This window comes from Pseudopipra pipra, chromosome 3 (genome assembly GCF_036250125.1).
Source record: "Pseudopipra pipra isolate bDixPip1 chromosome 3, bDixPip1.hap1, whole genome shotgun sequence".
In the NCBI taxonomy this organism is placed as follows: domain Eukaryota; kingdom Metazoa; phylum Chordata; class Aves; order Passeriformes; family Pipridae; genus Pseudopipra; species Pseudopipra pipra.
Window position 1 is genome coordinate 105,457,088 of NC_087551.1, and position 18,900 is coordinate 105,475,987.

General features: G+C 40.1%; 1 protein-coding gene across 2 annotated transcripts in view; it reads right to left on the reverse strand.

Moving 5' to 3' along the window:
* The window catches only part of SMC6 (structural maintenance of chromosomes 6), a 39,481-nt gene that overhangs the window by 17,397 nt on the left and 3,184 nt on the right, over positions 1 to 18,900 (reverse strand). For both annotated transcript variants that reach the window (XM_064650571.1, XM_064650572.1), the window contains exons 3-14: positions 14,557 to 14,705; positions 11,824 to 11,941; positions 9,794 to 9,899; positions 7,941 to 8,077; positions 7,330 to 7,391; positions 6,363 to 6,443; positions 3,651 to 3,752; positions 3,341 to 3,460; positions 3,146 to 3,241; positions 1,989 to 2,135; positions 1,549 to 1,637; positions 876 to 1,040 (exon numbers count right to left, since the gene is read on the reverse strand). In XM_064650571.1, coding sequence (XP_064506641.1) covers positions 876 to 1,040; positions 1,549 to 1,637; positions 1,989 to 2,135; positions 3,146 to 3,241; positions 3,341 to 3,460; positions 3,651 to 3,752; positions 6,363 to 6,443; positions 7,330 to 7,391; positions 7,941 to 8,077; positions 9,794 to 9,899; positions 11,824 to 11,941; positions 14,557 to 14,700 — 1,367 coding nt within the window. In that variant the 5' untranslated portion in view covers positions 14,701 to 14,705. The remainder of the gene's footprint in view (positions 1 to 875; positions 1,041 to 1,548; positions 1,638 to 1,988; positions 2,136 to 3,145; positions 3,242 to 3,340; positions 3,461 to 3,650; positions 3,753 to 6,362; positions 6,444 to 7,329; positions 7,392 to 7,940; positions 8,078 to 9,793; positions 9,900 to 11,823; positions 11,942 to 14,556; positions 14,706 to 18,900) is intronic.

Sequence of the window (18,900 nt, forward strand, 5' to 3'; positions counted from 1 at the left end):
TAGGTACAGTGAACATGCAACAATATTTTTATAGTTTCAAGAAACATGAGACAAAAAAGCAAGAGAGAAAATTACTACTTTGCAACAGTTTTACAAGACTTTATTTCTAAAAAATTATAATAAATTTATTTTATTTCTAATTACATGCTTCAATTTCACTGTCTTCTAAAAGACTTTCAACAGAATACAAAGTAAGAATTGGTTATAATAATTGATAAAAGATGCTTAAACTAATACACCAAGTGCAATAAGCAACAATTCTCAAATCCCTCAAGACAATAAATGACATTGTCATAATCCCCTCTGGTAATACTGTTCAAGTTCGGGTTTCCAAATCAAAGCCAGAGTGCTTTGGTTTTCCAGCTTGGGTATGGACTAAACTGGTACTTGAAGCACTTGCCTCAAAGCCTCTATGAATGTGCCTTAACTAGAGATGCAATAATTACTCCTAAGTGTATATATTTTCTTATAATGTTTTACATATCTTGTGCCATCCTATCAGGATATACCAGTGTATCAAACTAACAAAAAAAATTTCAATCATAATCATAATAGGATGATAAGAGAGTAAGATACAGATAGTGGAAAGAAGAAAGAAGAATATTAAACTGACAGCATGGATTTATAGCAGGTTTTAAATTACTAAAAACTTTCACTTTTAATGGCAAAACAGTTTTCTTAATTTTCCAAAAGTTTTTCAATTAAGTCATGGAAGTAGCAAAGAAAAAGTTTAGCGAGTGCTAAGATAAACAAGGGGATAAAAAAAAAAAAGAAACTGGAGCCTAATACTTCAGGGAACGCAAGTACATAACAAGGGATCTCTCTCTGTAACTTAAAACAAAGGAAAACAGTTACATTCAAAAAGCATAACTTACCTGACCCTGGCATGTTCTTCCCTACACTTATATATAGCCTGCTGAAACTGATCCATCTGCTGAGCAATCATTATTTCTTCGTCACGGAATGCCTTTAACTGTTCCTTTAAGTGCGCAATTTTCCTTTGTCTTTCCAATTTTTCAGGCTCTGGAACCTGATTAGCACTAGAAAAGAATATACTTCAATATTTTAACACCATACTGATGAATTATAAATGACATGAACTTTATTACTTGTAGCAGACAGAAGATTTATGTATCAGAAATTTATGTCTAACATTCTGTGCATTTACAAAATCTACAAAGCATAAACCCCAGTTTTTATTTATTTTTTTTTTAATTTGTAATCACATGTAACTCCCTCCAGTTACATTCCTATTGCATTTAGTTTAAGGCATATTTGTTTTGCGACATCACAGAAGCTAGAAAATGTCTATTATCATCACACAAAAAAAAAAAAAAGCCTTTTTGCTACCCAGTTACCTCATCACATCCTAGTCAAAGTCTGAGCATGCAAAGAAACAGGATCAGAAATATTCAAATATTTAACTGGACCCTGTAAGGTTTAAGTAAGTATTTTATATTACTGCAGATTTTCTCATTACTCAGAAGAGCTCGCTGCTTTCACACCTGTATAATAAACACACGTCATCATCACTGTATCTGTATTTACCTGCTTTTCAGTTCTTCGATTCGTTTACACAGCTGTTCATCGTCTTTTCCCAGACGTTTTAACTCCGTTTTGAAACGATTATAAACCACCTATGAAGGAAATAGGATACAGTAATTTAAGAAATAGAAGAAATAACTTCAAAAAGAACTACACTTTTGAGTAAATAAACACCGAACGGCACCAAACCAGACAAACATAACTTGATTTTCAAGAATTAAATTTATTTATTTATTTTGACCTAAGTTTAACACTGATTAACACCTATATAAAGATATAAGCCCCAGGGCCCCTGACCAGAAACTACTTGCCAGTTAGGCAGGAAATTCCACCTCTTTTGAACGCACTATGGATTTAGGAAGCCAAGACAAAGATGCAGGAGTACAGAAGGGTAGAAAATGGACAAGATAAAAGCTTTAAACTGGTACAAACGTTTCACCTACCTCGATTTCATTGACTGCTTTTCTTTTTGCTTGCACTTCAGCCTTCAAAGAAATACACTGAGGATGAAGGGCTTGTGCTTCTTCACTTACTGTTTCTAATCTGTCTAGTATTGCTTTGTACTTTTTTTCTGCTTCATTCACTTTTACCTTTGGTGAAAAAAGAGAATGATATACAAGTAGTAATGGAGCAAAATTTTTCATTGCCACTACAGACATGCAAAGATGAAAATTAATAAATGGACATTCTCAGGAAACCTACAGACTACCAAATCTGTGAAGTAAACAGTAACCTTTTTTTCTATCTCATGGTTTACTCAAACACAGGACTCTTGATACAATAAGGCCAAGTAACATGACACCAAAAGAAGTTAAGCCAGTGTCTGGACAATGTTCCTTCAGTACTACACAGACATGTTCATCCCAATGCAAAAATGCCTCAATTGTAAAACAAATACTTAAAAACAAACAAACCAATCCACAAAAATTTTTTTAAAAAAGGAAAATGCTAATAAAGAAAACTTGGAGAAGAAGTTTTAATAGACTGAAAAGTTTTGGGGTTGTTCAGCCCAGAGAACAGAAGAAAAAGTTTTGTGGAGACCTCATATCAGTCTTTTAGCATCTGAAGGGGACTTACAAGGAAGCCTGAGAGGAACTCTTCATCCTTTGTAGTGACAGGATAGGAAGTAATGGGTTCAAACTGAAAGAGGGGAAATTTAGATATACGGAATGAATTCTTTCCCATGAGGGTGGTGAGGCACTGGCACAGGTTGCCCAGAGAAGCTGTGGCTGCCCCATTCCTGGCAGTGTTCAACACCAGGCTGGATGGGGCATTGAAGAACCTGATCTAGTGGAAGGTGTCCCTGCCCACGGCATGGGGATTGGAACTAGGTGATCCAAACCAACCCAAACCATTCTATGATTCTAAATTCACAATAATGATGCCTAGCATTTCTCTGTAAAAATATATATTTCATAGGTGAATATGAATATTTGACAAAATTACTCTTTCTACCTACAGAAGTCTTAAGAAGTCAAAGACTTACAAAGGTCTCCTGAAATCACTGATCTTTTCTGTAGGCAATGATACCCAAGAAAACCTACATGACAGATCTCTGAGGCAGGGACTAAAACTAGAGTGATTTAAACTGTATATGTACCTGCCATTCTTCTACCTTCTGAATAAACTCTGTATTTGCTTCTTCAGCCTTGATGCCTTCTTTGATTGGCTCTATTTCTTTTTCCATCTCACTCACCTAAAAAGAAACCTATATTAGCATGTATCAGAACATCGGCAACAGACTGAGAAAGAAGTACATTTCATACAAATAAACATATTTTAGCAAGACACTTACCACTGCCCATGCCATATTATGTTTCAACTCTTCGAGACGTCTTCGCATGTCATTCACAAATGCAATGCTTTTGTAGAGTTCCTTTTTTTCTAAATAAATCTGCCTAAGTTCTTCAAGACGCTTAAAAAAGAAAAGGAGAGGCTCATCATGAGTGCAAAAAGTTGTGATGTAGTGCGAAATCTTGGAAAGATTTGTTTTTTGTAAAATTTAATGTCACTAAGGCCTAATCAAATCAAAACCATGCCGTTTAAGTCCTATAGTTCTTACAGTGCACAGATCAGTGCTAATAATTACTTTAACTTTTACATACCTCTCTTCCTTGTTCTATCTGAATACGTGTATTCTGTTGAGTTTTCTCAACACATGAGTAGTCTTCTTTCATTTGTTCCAGCTGAGTTGCCTTCATAAAAAACTAAAAAGGAATAAAAATTTGCAGATGTCAGATTCAGCACCTTATCTAAGTGAACTTTAATTGCCACAGAAAGACCATTCATTCCAACCTCTCTGCATGCTGAATGACACCCAAAGTAAATGGTGGGGTTCTGGTGGTACAACTTCATCCCCTTCTCGGCCTGCACTGTGATATCAGAAATGCTCATTAGGCTTTGGCCTTGACGAACAGCACCTGGGCTCAGCTCCTTGTGAGCATATTGCAAACACCCTCTGCTCCCAGGAACTTATGCTGTCTGATGAGCTCCTGTTTTTAACAAAACTGCCTTGGAAACTTACTCTTCTTGCCTGAATAACAACCCATGTGGAATGACATTTTTGTTACTGAACTGTCAAAGTAAGTTACAAATCCAAATTGTGGCGAGGATGGAACACTACTATGACTAAAGCCCACTCTTTTGCAGCTCTATAAACAGCAGTCCTAAGTGAGACCCTTTGAGCTCTCTTGGACCTTAGTGGGCAGTGACCACTGCATCTCCCTCTGAGTGGGACACCTCTTGCGCCACTGAGCTCTCAAATTTACTTGGAAGTTCACAACAGAGCCTGAGCTGATACCCCCACTCCTCAAAGATCAACCTGTAGAGACAATATAAAGGCATCCAGCGTGAGTACTTCCCTGAATTTGATGGGAATTTTTCAGAGATACACCTTGTACGTACTGTTAAGGCCTGTGGGCGTGTGAATATGCTCTAGCAAATTATGAATGTCACCTTCTTAGATTCTTAAGTAAATTAGGCCTATAAGTGAGTTACCATTGTGCTATAGTAAATTCTATAAGAATCTTTTGTTCAATTGTTTAAATTAGGCTATCAATTAAGTGCTGTTAAGTCTAAGTGCTGTCAAACTTAAGTGCTGTCAAAACCTTTAAGCCTAAAACATTGGTCAAGTCTGGGGCTGAGTTTGCCAAGTCACTCTGAACCCTGTGACTTAATGGGCAGGTCTCCCTTACTCCTTTTTATCCTTACCCTGTTCCCATCACCAGCCTCTACGTAGATCATTTTAGGTTGATTTTAGTTTTAGCTTGATAGATTACAGGTTTGAGTATGATTTTCCTCTGTGTGCTTTAACCACCCAGGTAAGCAGAAGAGTGAACCTCATCAACAAACTTTGTCCTGCTTTCATTTTAATATTAAAACTGCTCTTTTGCTGCTCCCTGTGCTGGTGGTTCTTTGAGCAATCTAAAACGCTCATTTGCAACTCTGGTATTTCTGAATAATGAACTAACTCAGCAGTGTCCTAACATTTAATTTTATCAATCTCTTTAGAAAGAATAAACTTAAAAAAATTGTTTGTGCAGGTGGATGACTGCTACAATCAGACAGAGTACTGGCTCTGGCCAGGATGAAGTTAAGTGTCTTCATAGCAACTTTTATGGTGCTGTATTTTAGATGTGTGATCAAAACAATACTGACAGCACCCTAATATTTTAGCTGTTGCACCAAGGCCTCCCGTTTCTCACTGCCCTCCCAGCGAGTACATTAGCGGGCTGTGCAAGAAGTTGGGAAGGGATACGACCAGGCAGTTGATCCCAGATATGCCACCCCATGAAACTTCATTGTCGTGGTTTAGCCCCTGCCAGCAACTCGGCCCCCCACAGCCACTCACTCACTTCCCCTTGGTGTGATGGGGGAGAGAACTGGAAAAGTAAAAGCGAGAAAACTCATAGGTTGAGATAAAAATAATTTAATAAAGGAAAAGCTACACATACACAAGCAAAGAGAAACAAGGAATTCATTCATCACTTCCCATGGGCAAGCAGGTGTTCAGGCATCCCCAGGAAAGCAGGGCTCCATCATGTGATTTGGGAAGACAAATCCATCACTCTGTCTTCTAATTCCTTCTTCTTCCCTCAGCTCTATATGCTGAGCACAATGCCGCATGGTCTGGGATATCCCTTGGGTCAGTTGGGATCAGCTGTTCCAGCTGTATCCCCTCCCAACTCCTTGTGCATCCCCATCCTCCTTGCTAGTGAGGTGAGAAGCCGAAAAAGCCTTGACTGTGTTCAGTAAGCACTGCTCAGCATTTACAAAAATAGCAGTAACAAAAACATCTCCATGTTATCAACACTGTTTTCAGCACAAATCCACAAGGTAGCCCTATCTTATCTGCCATGAAGAAAATTAACTCTATCTCAGCCCAAACCAGCGCAGCCATGCTCAGTAAAAAATGGGATAAGAGAGAGTTTAGGGGGATTAGCCATCTTTTGCTTGGGAACTGGTTTGGCATTCGTCTATCAACTGGAGGTGGTGAGCGATTGCTTTTGCATCTCTTGTTTCCTTTCTCTTTCTTTCTCTCTCCTTCCAGCTTTCTCTGCATTTTTTAAAAATAATTTTATCTCATCCTTTTAAGTTCTTTTATTGTACTCTTCCGTTCCTCTTACCCCATCCCAAGCTGGAGGGAAGCACAGAAGGGAAGTGAGTGGTTGTGTGGTATTGAGCTGCTTACCTGAGTTAAACCACAACAGGTTATTAAAATCAAGGAATCTGATATTTTTTTCCATCCAAATGCCGCTTCTAAAAATTTGAAATCAGTATTCCAATGTTTAGTCAAAATGCTCAATTATTTTTCTTACCTTATACTTGTCACTTTCACTTTTAGTCTGTAAAAACTGCTTACTCATCTCTTGGGTTAAAATAGTCACAGGATTATCTACCTGCAAAAAATAATCGCTTTCGTTTTATTTTGAATAGAACAGTTATCATGTGACTGCAAATCCATGAAAGTGAGCAAACCATCACCTTGTTCCATGTACTGCAATTCAATAATAAGATTCAGAAATTAAGATTTCTAATCCTATCATCTCTTTAAAAAAATACAAAACCTAATACACAAAACCAATAACAAATAGAAACTTTAGAAATCCAACTCCATCACGTACAAAATCAAACCACAGCAAGATCAATTAAGGAGCTGCTTCCAGGAGGATGACTTCTATAAAGTCAGTGTCTGTAAGTTCCATTTATTTAACAAGATCAGCATTAGAAATTTTGTCCAATGTTGTATTTCTCATTATTTAATTGATCAAAGTATTGCATTTAATGCAATGAATTGACCCATATATTCTTACAGAAGTTTACACAAAAAAAAAAATCAATACATATTAACTGAAGTCTGTGTTACTTGAAATTCTAAGTATGTTGAATATTTTAAACTTCGTGTGCATTACCTGATCTTTCATTAACCACTTAAGCAGCAAAAACACACTCAGATTTCTTCCACAGAAAACACTGAAATAATCAGCATAAAAACTCCCTCCAGATACAAAAGAAACCTATGCAAGGACTTTCATCAACAAGCTGCATGACTCTTGGCTCACAGATGATAGCAAATACGTATCTGCCTGGGACAGAATCTTATTCTAAACTGCATGAGGTATAAATTTCAATTTTTCTTTTGCTGATGCATTTGATTTTGAAATAACATGGAAGGAATAAACCTCTCTCATTTAAGGAAATGAGAAAACACTGCTTTTTAATGAGAGAATTATAATATCACATGCTGATGTCTGAAATTGCACAGAATTTAAACACAGCAACTACCTGTATATTAAAATGATCCAGTATTTTTACGAGTTCTTCTTTCTTTGAAGAAATTAAGGTTCCTAATGGAAAAAAACAGAGGAAAAATACCAATGGGTCCAAAGTAAAGAGACGTACAATGCCCCAGTCTTTTGTTCAATGTAGCAATGTAAAAAATTAGACTAATTTTTTGTAACATGGATGTAGTCCTAAATGAGAAACACTGGTTGTTTGGGGTTTTTTTTCTAATATATTTGCATTTGCACAGGACTTGTAATTCAAGTCCCTCGTTGCCTCACAAACCATCTGTGACAGAATATAGGTAAATCAGCAAACTCAACAGAGCCTCAAAAAGATTAAAAGAACTGTGTTCACCATCATCATACAATCAGATTTTTGTAAAAAAAATACATAATGCAGAACCTGACATACGATATAATATATATCAATAAATACATAATGCTTTGACATATTAAAATATTCTTAGTCTGAGGTAAACACACAAGAAATGGACAGTGTCATCATCCTTGAATGATTCTATGAAATAACATCATCCTTCACTAACATCATTTAAAGCAATGAAAACATTTAAAGAACTTTTAAGACTGAGAACAAAGCAAACTACCACCAACCAGATTTGCTTTTCAGTTTGTAACTTCTGCTTCCTTCCTGATTAATGCGCTGATTCACAATAATAGAGTTCCCATACACTTCTGGTTTAAATGCATCTCTGCCCTGGTTTCGCAAAGTTATGGAAATATCTGCAGAACTAAAAAAAACATGAAAATAATAAAAAAGACAATTGAAATTAATTTCAAATCTAACAAAAAAAAATCAGAACATTCTAATTTTACATACAAATTGTCAGGTTTACTACAGGTCAAAACTGCAAGTCAGTCATAGTACCAATCAGAACAACATATATCAGATACACATCCAGAAAGGCTGCCATACACTATCTGTTTGCACCTTCTTCATGCAACACTCAAAAGTAAATAGTTGGAAGAGCAGATTTCCCCCACCTTCCCTTCCCATCTGAGTGTACCCATTTTTAGGTTGCAGATTCAAGTTGCTTTTTTGTTGTTCTCCTGTTTTCAAACTGGCTTCTGTAGAAAACAGCCTAACCAAAGTAATCTATACCAGAATGCTTAAGGCATTCTTAGAGAAAAGATGAGATATGCTTTCACTTCTGAATTCCTATTTTCTGTTTCTTGAGTGAATGCTGAAACATTAAGTTAATACACATAAGGAAGGTACTGCGAAAAATTTACTCGAAGCACCTCTGAAAGGAAAAGTCTGGAACTCCGAGTTACAGCTTTATGTAAATGTAAACTCCTAAACCTATTTTGTTATCGATTCCCCTGAACATGTTATTCCCACTCTTACAGCAGACATGAATCCACTTCCTGCATGTTTAAATATCCACCTGTAACTCAAGGTCTTTATATTGCACATTCATTCACATCCCCAGAAAGATTGAAAAGTAATTAATCTTGCTGCTTGCATAACAGTAACTAGTTACCTAGGATTTTCCTGTAATGAACTCGATTATTCGGTAGGAATTACATAGCGGAAGTAACACATGAGAACAGGGCAATACAGAGGACATACTGCCACGTTAGCTAGTTCAGTGTCCTAGTTTCAGCCAGACCAGAGCTAATTTTCTCACAGCTGCTGTGAGGGGAGCGGGGTTGTTATTCTATGCCACCCACGTCATCACTGGGGGACGTGGCTGCGGGTGAAAGAAAAGGGGAACATGGTGTGGAACTGCTGCCATTTTGTTCCTTTCCTCCAGGGAAAGCAAGCAGCATGTGGAGCAGTGGGGTGGCTCCAGTCCTCTTGGGGGGTTTGTCCATCACTGCTTTTCGTTGTCTCGAGCCTGGGCAGGGAGAGAGGGTGTGGACAATCTGTCTACCATTGGTTTTTTTCTTCACTGGCCCAGGCTTGGGGAAGGGGGGGATACAGACACTTTCATCCAACATTTTCTTCTTTGTCTGGGGAGCCGTGAGGCTTGGGCTGTGGTGCAGTCACGTTGAGTCGGACTCAGTGAGCACTTTTGCATGTAATCACCTTCTTTTATACACTGTTGTTATTAGTATTGTTGCTGTTACTGTTTGTTTTCCTTATCTCATTGCTGGTTTTTTTCAGTAAATTGTTATCTCAACCCATAATCTCTGTTTTTGTCCCTCTCTCGCAGTAGCAGATGGAGAGGAAGAGGAACAGCTGTTTGCAGTGTCATTTCCAGCTGGTTTTAAAAACACAACATTCAGAAATAGCAGTATACTACTTGTAAAATTTCTAATTTTTTTTGTTTGTAGTTTTTTGGGGGGGGTGTTTAAATAAGGTCTCCATTGTTTTGTTTTTTATTGAAGCCTGGTGGATCCAATAAGAAGATGCAGAAAGTGACGGTGAACAGAAAACTCATCAGCTAACCTGAATGACTAAACAGCATACGCAACTTTAAAACTAAAGAAGTTTTACTTACGTCTCTCCATCTCGAATAAACATTTTTAATGAGGAACCTCTATTAGTTGCAGTGGCTTTTCCACCGAGTCCAACAATAAGAGCAGTTAAAACAGAACTTTTTCCACCTGTAATAGAAGCATTGAACTTGTTTTAAAGGGAAGTTGTTGTGACTTCTCCAGTGCACCCATGTTACAGATTTTTGTTTGACTGGTTATATATTCGTGCAATAGAAGTCCAAATTCTGTCCTTACTGAAAAATCATTTACAATAACAATAACACTAGGAAAGTATCTTCCTTGTATCTTCCTTTCTACAGTTCTCCCTAAAATAACCCAACATGCTGAGCCAAACTTGTTACTTCTGTCTAGCAATTTGCATTCAATATGTCCTAGGTCAGGAGGAAGGAATGTCCCCTTCCTTAAAAGCATACTAAAAACATGTATACAACAAAAGAAATCAAACATGTATTACCATTTACCTAATACCTGAAAGGTTTTAAGGTCTCTTTCAAAATTTATGTTCTAAATTTTTACTTCTCTCTTCACAAGAAGTTAGCTTGTATAAATATCACTTCCTTTTCCTATAATAGTTTCTACATGACCAACTGTCCTGATTTTGCTTCCTAGTAGCTGGTACAGTGCTGTGTTTTGGTTTCAGTATAAGAACAGTGCTGGTAACACACTGACATTTTGTTTGTTGCTAAGTAGTGTTTACCCAAATCAAGGACTTTTCAGGGTCTCATGCTCTGTCAGGAGGAGCACAAGAAGATAGGAGGGAGAATGGCCAGGAGAGCTGACCCAAACTGGAAAAGAGGATATTCCATACAGTAGAATGCCATGCCCAGTGCATGAACAGGGGGAGTTGGCCAGGAGGTGCTGATTGCTGCTCAGGATGGGATGGTTGTAAGCAACTGTATTGTGTATCACTTGTTTATCTTGGGTTTTATTCCTCTCTTTCTGGTTTTTATTATAATTATTATTATAATTTATTTTATTTCAGTCATTAAACTGTTCTCTCAAACCACAGGTTTTACCTTTTTCAGATTCTCCTCCCCATCCCACTGGGGGACGCAGGGGAGTGAGCAAGCAGTGGCACAGTGTTTAGTTCCCAGATGGGATTAAACAACAATGGTCATTTTTGGTGCCCATCACAGGGCTCGAAGGGTTGACATAATGACAGATATGACCAGAGTGTGTTAAAATGAATTTTTTGTAAGCTTTCATTATAATTCAGTTTAATAGTTGCTGGTCACAATGTCGATTCATTTGCTCTCAGACTCATTGCACTAGTTCTCAGAGTTGCATTATGCAACACCTTCCTCACAGGATGTGTTCCCCGTTTTGGTGTTCATCACCTCTGGGGCTTGGGCTAGGGTTATCATTTTGCAGTACTTTGTAATACTGGCTCATATGATGTGACAGAACTGGTTGTGAGTCTGGCCTGGTTCGTGCGCTCAGCATCTCCTGCACGCCTGGGCCTCGGGGGCCACCTAGTGGCAACTACTGACCATTACACCTCCTACCTTCCCTCTCCGAGAGCCAGCCTACGCGGGAGGAATCTTCCCCTTCTTCTCCAGCTAATTAGAACAGCATTTGAGAATTCTGAAAATTTTGAATACCCTTGGAAAGTTGAAACCATCAGGAAGTAGGATGTTGCTGAATGTGGCTCAGATCTTGTTTAGCATTTAGAAACTAGTAGCCAGTACTCCAACCCCCCAGTACAACCACTGAGGCTCCTCCAACCTCAGCAATGGGCACTGCAGGCACTTGGACAATTACTGTGTATTTAATAATAAACATACAAGTACATTTAGTTCAAATATAAATTTATTTTGCTAAGAAAATATTTATATTTACATTATATTTTGCAAAAATCTCCACATTTAAGACCTAATTCTTTCATCAGCCTTGCCCTACTGGGATAGACCTGTGTGGCTCCCAAGTCCGTGCCTAAAAGATGGCAAAGAATTCTTTTTCAAATAAACACTACATCTTCTAAATTATTAACAAAAGTGTTCTTTGACAAAGAAATTGTGCAATTAATACTTACTTCCATTGCTTCCAACAACAAAATTGATATTTGATCCAAACTGAAAAGGCCCCAGATTTGAGTGGCACATGAAGTTCTTCAGCTGGATACTTTCAATTATCCCAACTTCACCGGCAGTCTAAAGAATGAACAGTGAAAACTAGAGTTACTTATGCATTTTAATGAGATACAGATTATATATTTTAATAATAATGAGCATTAAAATGACAGAATAATATAAAGCATCAACGGTTACAAGCTACAAGGAAACAGAAGGGTTTCATGACACTATGTAGTTGCTTGCTACAGAGCAGTTATGTAATAAAATAGAAAGAAAAGAGTTACCAAAGCTGACTGCTCACTCATAGTAACTTTAAGTTCTCCCCATTACTGACTTATAATTAATACAACAAAAAATATTAAGACAATAGATTCTACACAGTTGGCTGACCATATTAATGCATGTTATTAAGGGCATTGGCAAATACCTCTTAAATCCTGGCAGGCTTGGGGCACTCACCACCCCTTCAGGAATCTGTACTGGGTTTGAGTGGCAAGATTTTGGTAGTGGGAGGGGCAGGAGGCTTCACAGGTGGCTCCTGGGAGAACCTGCCACAAGATTCCTGATGTCCAACAGAGCCAATGCCAGCCAGCTCTAAGACAGACCCATTGCTGGCCAAGGCCAAGCCCATCAGCAATGGTGGTAGCACTTCTGGGATAAGAATTAAGAAGGGCAAACTGCAATTGCAGCAATTGCAGCCAGAGAAGAGAGGAGTAAGAGAATATGTGAGACAAACAGCCCTGCAGACCCCAAGGTCAGTGCAGAAGGAGGGGCAGGAGGTGCTCCAGGCATCAGAGCTGAGATTTCCCTGCAGCCCATGGAGGCCCATAGGGGAGCAGAGATCCACCTGCAGCCCACAATGGAGCAGGTGGATTCATAAAGGAGGCTGCGACTCCTTGGGAAGCCCATGCTGGAGCAGGTTTGCTAGCAGGGCTTGTCACTCAGCAGGGGACCCACACTGGATCAGTCTGTTCCTGAAAGACTGCATCCAATGGAAGGGATCCACACTCAAGCAGGGGAAATGTGAGGAGTCCTCCCCTGGGGAGGAAGGAGCGCCTGAGACCATGTGTGACAAACTGACCACAGGTCCCACTCCCCCATCCCCTGTGCTGCTGGGGGGGAGGACGGAGAGAAAATCAGGAGTGAAGCTGAGCCCAGGAAAAAGGGAGGGATGAAGGAAGGGAAGGTGTTTTAAGATTTCGGTTTATTTCTCATTATCTCTCAAATCCTGATTTGTTAATAAATTCAGTTAATTTTCCCAAGTGGAATCTCTTTTGCCTGTGACAGTAACTGGTGAGTGATCTCTCCCTGCCCTTATCTCAACCATGAGCCTTTCATTATATTTTTTCTCCCCTGCCCATGTGAGGAGGGCAGTGACAGAACAGCTTTGGTGCACACTTGGTGTCTCCAGGGTCAACCCATCACAGAAGCCTGGTCTGGTGTCTGAAATGTTTCCTAATGTGCAGTCTAAACACACAGAACAGGATAATACACAAGACAGTATTTTCAATTTCAGAAATTATTTTTTAAAATTCCTCCATGTCCTAGTTAGAACAGCTGGGACCAATTCATCACTGGATGGGGGTAACCCAAAACTGTATATTCTATAGCCTTCCATGCCATTTCCCAGAAACTGGTATCAATAGACTATTTACACCCTCTGCCCAGAGCAGCCTGACTCCTCAGGCTATAAACTAGGCGTTAAGAAGCCTGCGAGATAGGAAGATGTTCCCTGTCCTCACACCCTTTTATGGAATTCCCTGCTCTGAGGGAAGGACTGAGCATTCCTGCCTGAACTGGAGAATATCTAAACTTGGAGTTTTGGAACCTTTTTACCACTCATGGGATCCAGAGGAAGACTCCAGACCACCGCTCTCAACCAGACTGCAAACCACCACTCTCGACTGGACTGCGACCCCCACTTCTTTCAACCGGACTGCAATCACCACTCTTGTCCAGACTGCAACAGCACTCTCACCAACAGGTTTTCCCCTCTCCTTTTCCTTTGGACTCAGGGGGCCCAAAGAACACCACTCTGTTCATGCCCCAGGTGCTGGGTTATACATTTGGGTTTTGTGGGTTAAAACCAATTGTTTGTCTGTATAATCGTACTTATTGTATTATTTTATTAAATTGTTATTCTGACTTATAATCTCTCTTTTGAGTTGAATTCATTTCCCCTGCTGGTTTACCTTTAAACCAGCACACTCCATCAAATTTTAATTCGACCACTAACAGAAAAGCAGAAAAAATAATATTCCTGTTTTCAAGTTTCATTTCCATCAAAATTCGCATTTCAAACACTAGATTTTTTTAGACATTTGAAAGTGTCAGCTATCCAAAACAAACAAGTATTTGGTGCTTCTTTTAGTAAATAATTAGTTTTAAATATTTTCTATGCTGTTACTACAAACATAAACAAAATATGTCATGGTTCTACCAAAATCCATTTCCTTTATTTGATTACTTGACAACTTCAGTAGTATTCATTCTGTAAAACCAGAATATTGTTATTTTATGATCAACTGTTATAACTAGATGACCTAAAAGAAATAAGGTAAGAACGAACATCACAGACAGTACCTCTAGTTTCTTTTATATTTGTTCTACTGAAGCCTACATCCAAGATATTTATTTAAACAAGCACAACTTTTTCTTCTACCTTCACCCCTACGACCTTTTAAACAACTTACCAACTGTGAGGAGGCATTACCATCAGCGGATGACTCTAAATTTTCTTCTTCATTAGACTCATCACTATGTTCGTCTATGAATTCTTGTCTCCGCCTTTTCTGGGATCCAGGCTTTGAAATACTTTCCTCCTTTCTCTTACCCATGAGTGCTGAAAAATGAAAGTAATGAAATATTGTAGGTTTCAGTCTTCTAGATGAAAACATACCCACAGGTGATAGCACAGACATACCAAATTATTTAATTTGATAAAAGAAATACTAAGATCATAGCAAACATTGCACAAATACTTTTTCAGAACTGAAATATTGGTAATTTAAGCCTAAGTGTACTATGAAAGAGTTGCATGAGAACAAAAGAAACACAGCTTCATAATACTAATCAAGCTGAATTTGTTGATTAACAGTAAAATCAACCTTAACTCTGTTTTCCTTGGTACATTAGTCTTTGGAATATTTGCTAGAATTGTTTTTGGTTAGCAGTGGAGTTGAGGATCAGGTGGTAAAAAGAAACTAACATAGTGTGATCAGCAGCATCAATGCAGATATGATTAAAGTAAGCTGCACAGCTAAAAAGAAAATGTATTAATTATTTGTGGTTGACAAAAGCCTAGAAAATTTATATGTGGAACACACAGGAGTAGAATAAAGGAAAATTCAGACTCATAACATTGTTCCTGTGCTGTTTCTTACATGAGAGGCAGTGTAGTGTGATCACAGTAAACAGAATGCTGTTATTCTCCTAATGAAGGATAATAGTTCTCTCTCTATAAAGAACATATGCATATATTTCCTCTAAAAAAATCAGTAAATAACACACAGACTTCCAGCACTAATAGGACTGGTCTGAAATGAATTTTGCAAAAGTAACAAGCTTTACTAAAGTCATATAAAACTGAAAAAGGCATTAGGATTAATCAAAATTTCACATTCTCTGTAACTTTAAGCTTATGGCGCTGTTTTTATTCCCCTAAAAGTACATATTACATTTTTCATGTAGAGTCCTGGAGTCCCAAAGGCCTATACAAAATATGGAAGTTGACATACTTGCCCAAAGTAGAAGCAAGGTCCTGTTTACACAAAGGCAATGCATGGTCTTTTTACTTGTTAGTAGTTTAGTCAGCTACTGCTCATCATCCAAAACAGGCTCAAATTCAAATCATTTGCATAGTTTTCCAACATCAAAACTTTTCTGAAATGGAGTTATGCTCTCCTACTCAACTCTGTACTAAAATTTTGTCTAGAGCTCCCTTCTAAAAAAGATAGCAACTAACTTTAATGCACATCACCACTCTGAGCAAAATTCAGAGGCATTAAATGTAATTAACATTCACTGTCATGGGTTTCTGTGGCTGGTTTTTTTTTGGTAGCTGGGGGGGCTACATGGGGTGATTTCTGTTAGAAGCTGCTAGAAGTTTCCCCACCATGGAGCCAATGAAAGCTGGCTACAGGAGGGACTTCCTACTGTTGGCCAAGGGAGAGCCAATTGTTGCGCCTCTGTGACAACTTATTTGACAAAAGTTTGTTGCGCAGAAGAAATTGGAGCCAGGGGGGTTGCTGACGGAAGCCCCTGGGCCCACGCCCTGGGGCCCCAGCTCGGGGCAGGAACGGCGCTGGAGTTGAGCCGGCCTGGGCCGGGGCAGTGGCCACAGCCTGAGCCCCATGGCATCTGGGCCAGGACAGTGGCCACAGCCTGAGCCACATGGCATCTGGGCCAGGACATTGGCCACAGCCTGAGCCACATGGCATCTGGGCCAGGACAGTGGCCACAGCCTGAGCCACATGGCATCTGGGCCAGGACAGTGGCCACAGCCTGAGCCACATGGCATCTGGCCCACGGCAGGCACAGCGATGGAGCCGAGCTGGGCCGGGCCAGCCCCACTGGCAGGCACTGCCCCCACTCCCATCCTGGCCGAGCCAGGACAGGCTGGGACGGCTCCGCCGTGTTGCAGCTGAGCCCATGCGGGAACAAGTAGATACATGAAGGAGGACTGTTACCCTCGTGGGAGGCCCAGGATGGAGCGAGGTCCCTCGGAAAATCTGTGGCCCGTGGAGAGAGGAGCCCGCACTGGAGCAGGTTATTCCCAGGTAGGACTCAACTCATGGCTCTGTGGGGGACCCACATGAGTGCAACTCATCTGTTAAATACTGCATCCTATGAAAAAACATCAGGGTGCAGAGACCCCCTGCGCCCCACGGAGGAAGCTTTGGGACAGCAGATATCTGCTTTGGGACAGCAGATATGGAAGACCTGCAGCCCAGGAGGGGTGGACCCATGTTGGAGAGGTCCATCGAGGACTGCTTCCCATGGGAGGGACCCCACAGAACAGGGAAGGACTCAGAGCTTTGGCCCCTCTGTAGCCCGTGGTGAAGGCCATGGTGAAGCAGGCAGTCCCCTTGCAGTCCATGGAAGAGTGACCCACAGGACAGCAGACTTGGAAGACCTGTTGCCTTATGGGAGGAGGGAGAACATGGAAGGAAGAAGGGGTGGTTGGAAAGTGTGTTTAAGATTGTTTTATTTCTCACTCTTTAGCTCTTATCCTGTTAGTAATAAATTTTAGTACCATCCTCATGTTGAGTTTTGTTTTGCCTGTGTGACTTCTCCCAGCTCTTAGTGATTTTAGTGGGTGCCTAGAATATGGCCAGGGTCAACCCATGACTTATAGAAAGATCACTGTGGCCTAAGAGTAGGCTGCTTATTTATAAAAATAAATAAAAATATTTTTTTTTAAAAATTGAGTGAGGTGCATGAAAGAATGACCAGCATTAGAGACATTGCATGCCATGTCATGGTTTGAGACCAAATTGACTGTGTGGAGACTAAACACACTGACGGCTTAGAGGCCAGAACACTCCTAGTCATGGATACATGTGATGACAACAAGAGAGCACTTCCTTGTCCCACAGGACAGATGAGGTGATCCAGGAGAGAAGACACGCAGGTATAACAGTTCCTAACATGATCTCCTGCCTCCTGGAGGGAGATGACATGGTCTGTGAGAAAGCAGGATGGATCAGCACAGTGGGTCCAGCTGTGCCATGCACAGCCTTGGGATCCCATGAGGCCCCCTTGTTAAAGCCCTGAGGCCCTCCCAGAGCTTCTCAGTGGGTCTTGCTCTACATTCTCTCTTTAAATATTTTAAGATTAGTAACCTGGAGAATCTACAGAGAAATTAGTGAAATGAAGACTGTTGAATTACAACTTTAGTCATAAGAACTAGTGCTGCAACGGAGAGGTGTAAGATCCCAAGGCTCATCCTATGAGTTCACTGAATGGGTTTTACTTTGAAAATATACAAGGCTCCAAAAATCTGCTCGCTGGACTTATTAAAAGGGTCTTCAGTTCTTTTAATACCTCAAGAACGAGCACACAGGAGAAGACACTGCACACATTTCTCAGGAGGTCAAATAACACACTTTTACTGGCAAACTTTAGAAAATAAGGGAATTTGGTAAAGGTTTAAAGGGCAATATTGAACCAAAATAAAGCATTCCACAAAGCATTGACTTAGCACATGCTAACACACACAACTTAGCAAAATCCAACCCATCCAGCTTTAAGTTACCCAAATATCAAGGAGATTAGGAGAAGAAAAAAAGAAAGAGAAGAAGAGAAAATTACTGCTACCACCCCAGATGCAGCATAGATCCAGCTACCAGGAACCCAGGAGATGGCAGGGCTGTGACCACACGAGGGCCACATGGTGTTGATTTTATCTGCTTTGGCCCCTTGTGGCCACACCCTCCAGGCAGGACTTCTGGCCCACTGGCCACTCTGGGGCTCCGGGGTGGGGTGTGGGCGGTGCTCCCGGTGTCCAGTGACAGACAGCTGCTCTGGGGCTGCCCAAGGAGGCTCCAAGGGGCTGGAGTATGGAACAAGGCACTATTCCACCTTTGTGAAATTCAACCTGTCTCTCCCCGTACACACACACTTAAGTTCATCCAAGCCAATAATTAATATAATAATCCAGTGTCTCATAAGAGGAGCAGTCTTTCTTCCCCCTCCCTCTACTGATTCTGTCCCATCCCCCGAAGTTCAAGCAGCTCTTTACGCAACAAAATAATAAATCATCTCAAGGCTCTGATTCTACTGAAAATTAATGCAAGAAAAAACTTTTTTCTTTTTACATTATGCAAGTTCCCCAACCTTTTCACCATGCAGATCTGTATGGTTGGGTTATTGTGGAGAAAGAGATGCTTCTCTGAGCAGTTCACTTGTGTCAGCTTAATGCTCTGATTTTAACTGACAGGAGGTCAGACAGTTCATACTACCAAGCATCACATACTAGAGCATATATTATAAGAAACACAACAGACATTAAAATTTGCTACTCTATTATTTTGCTA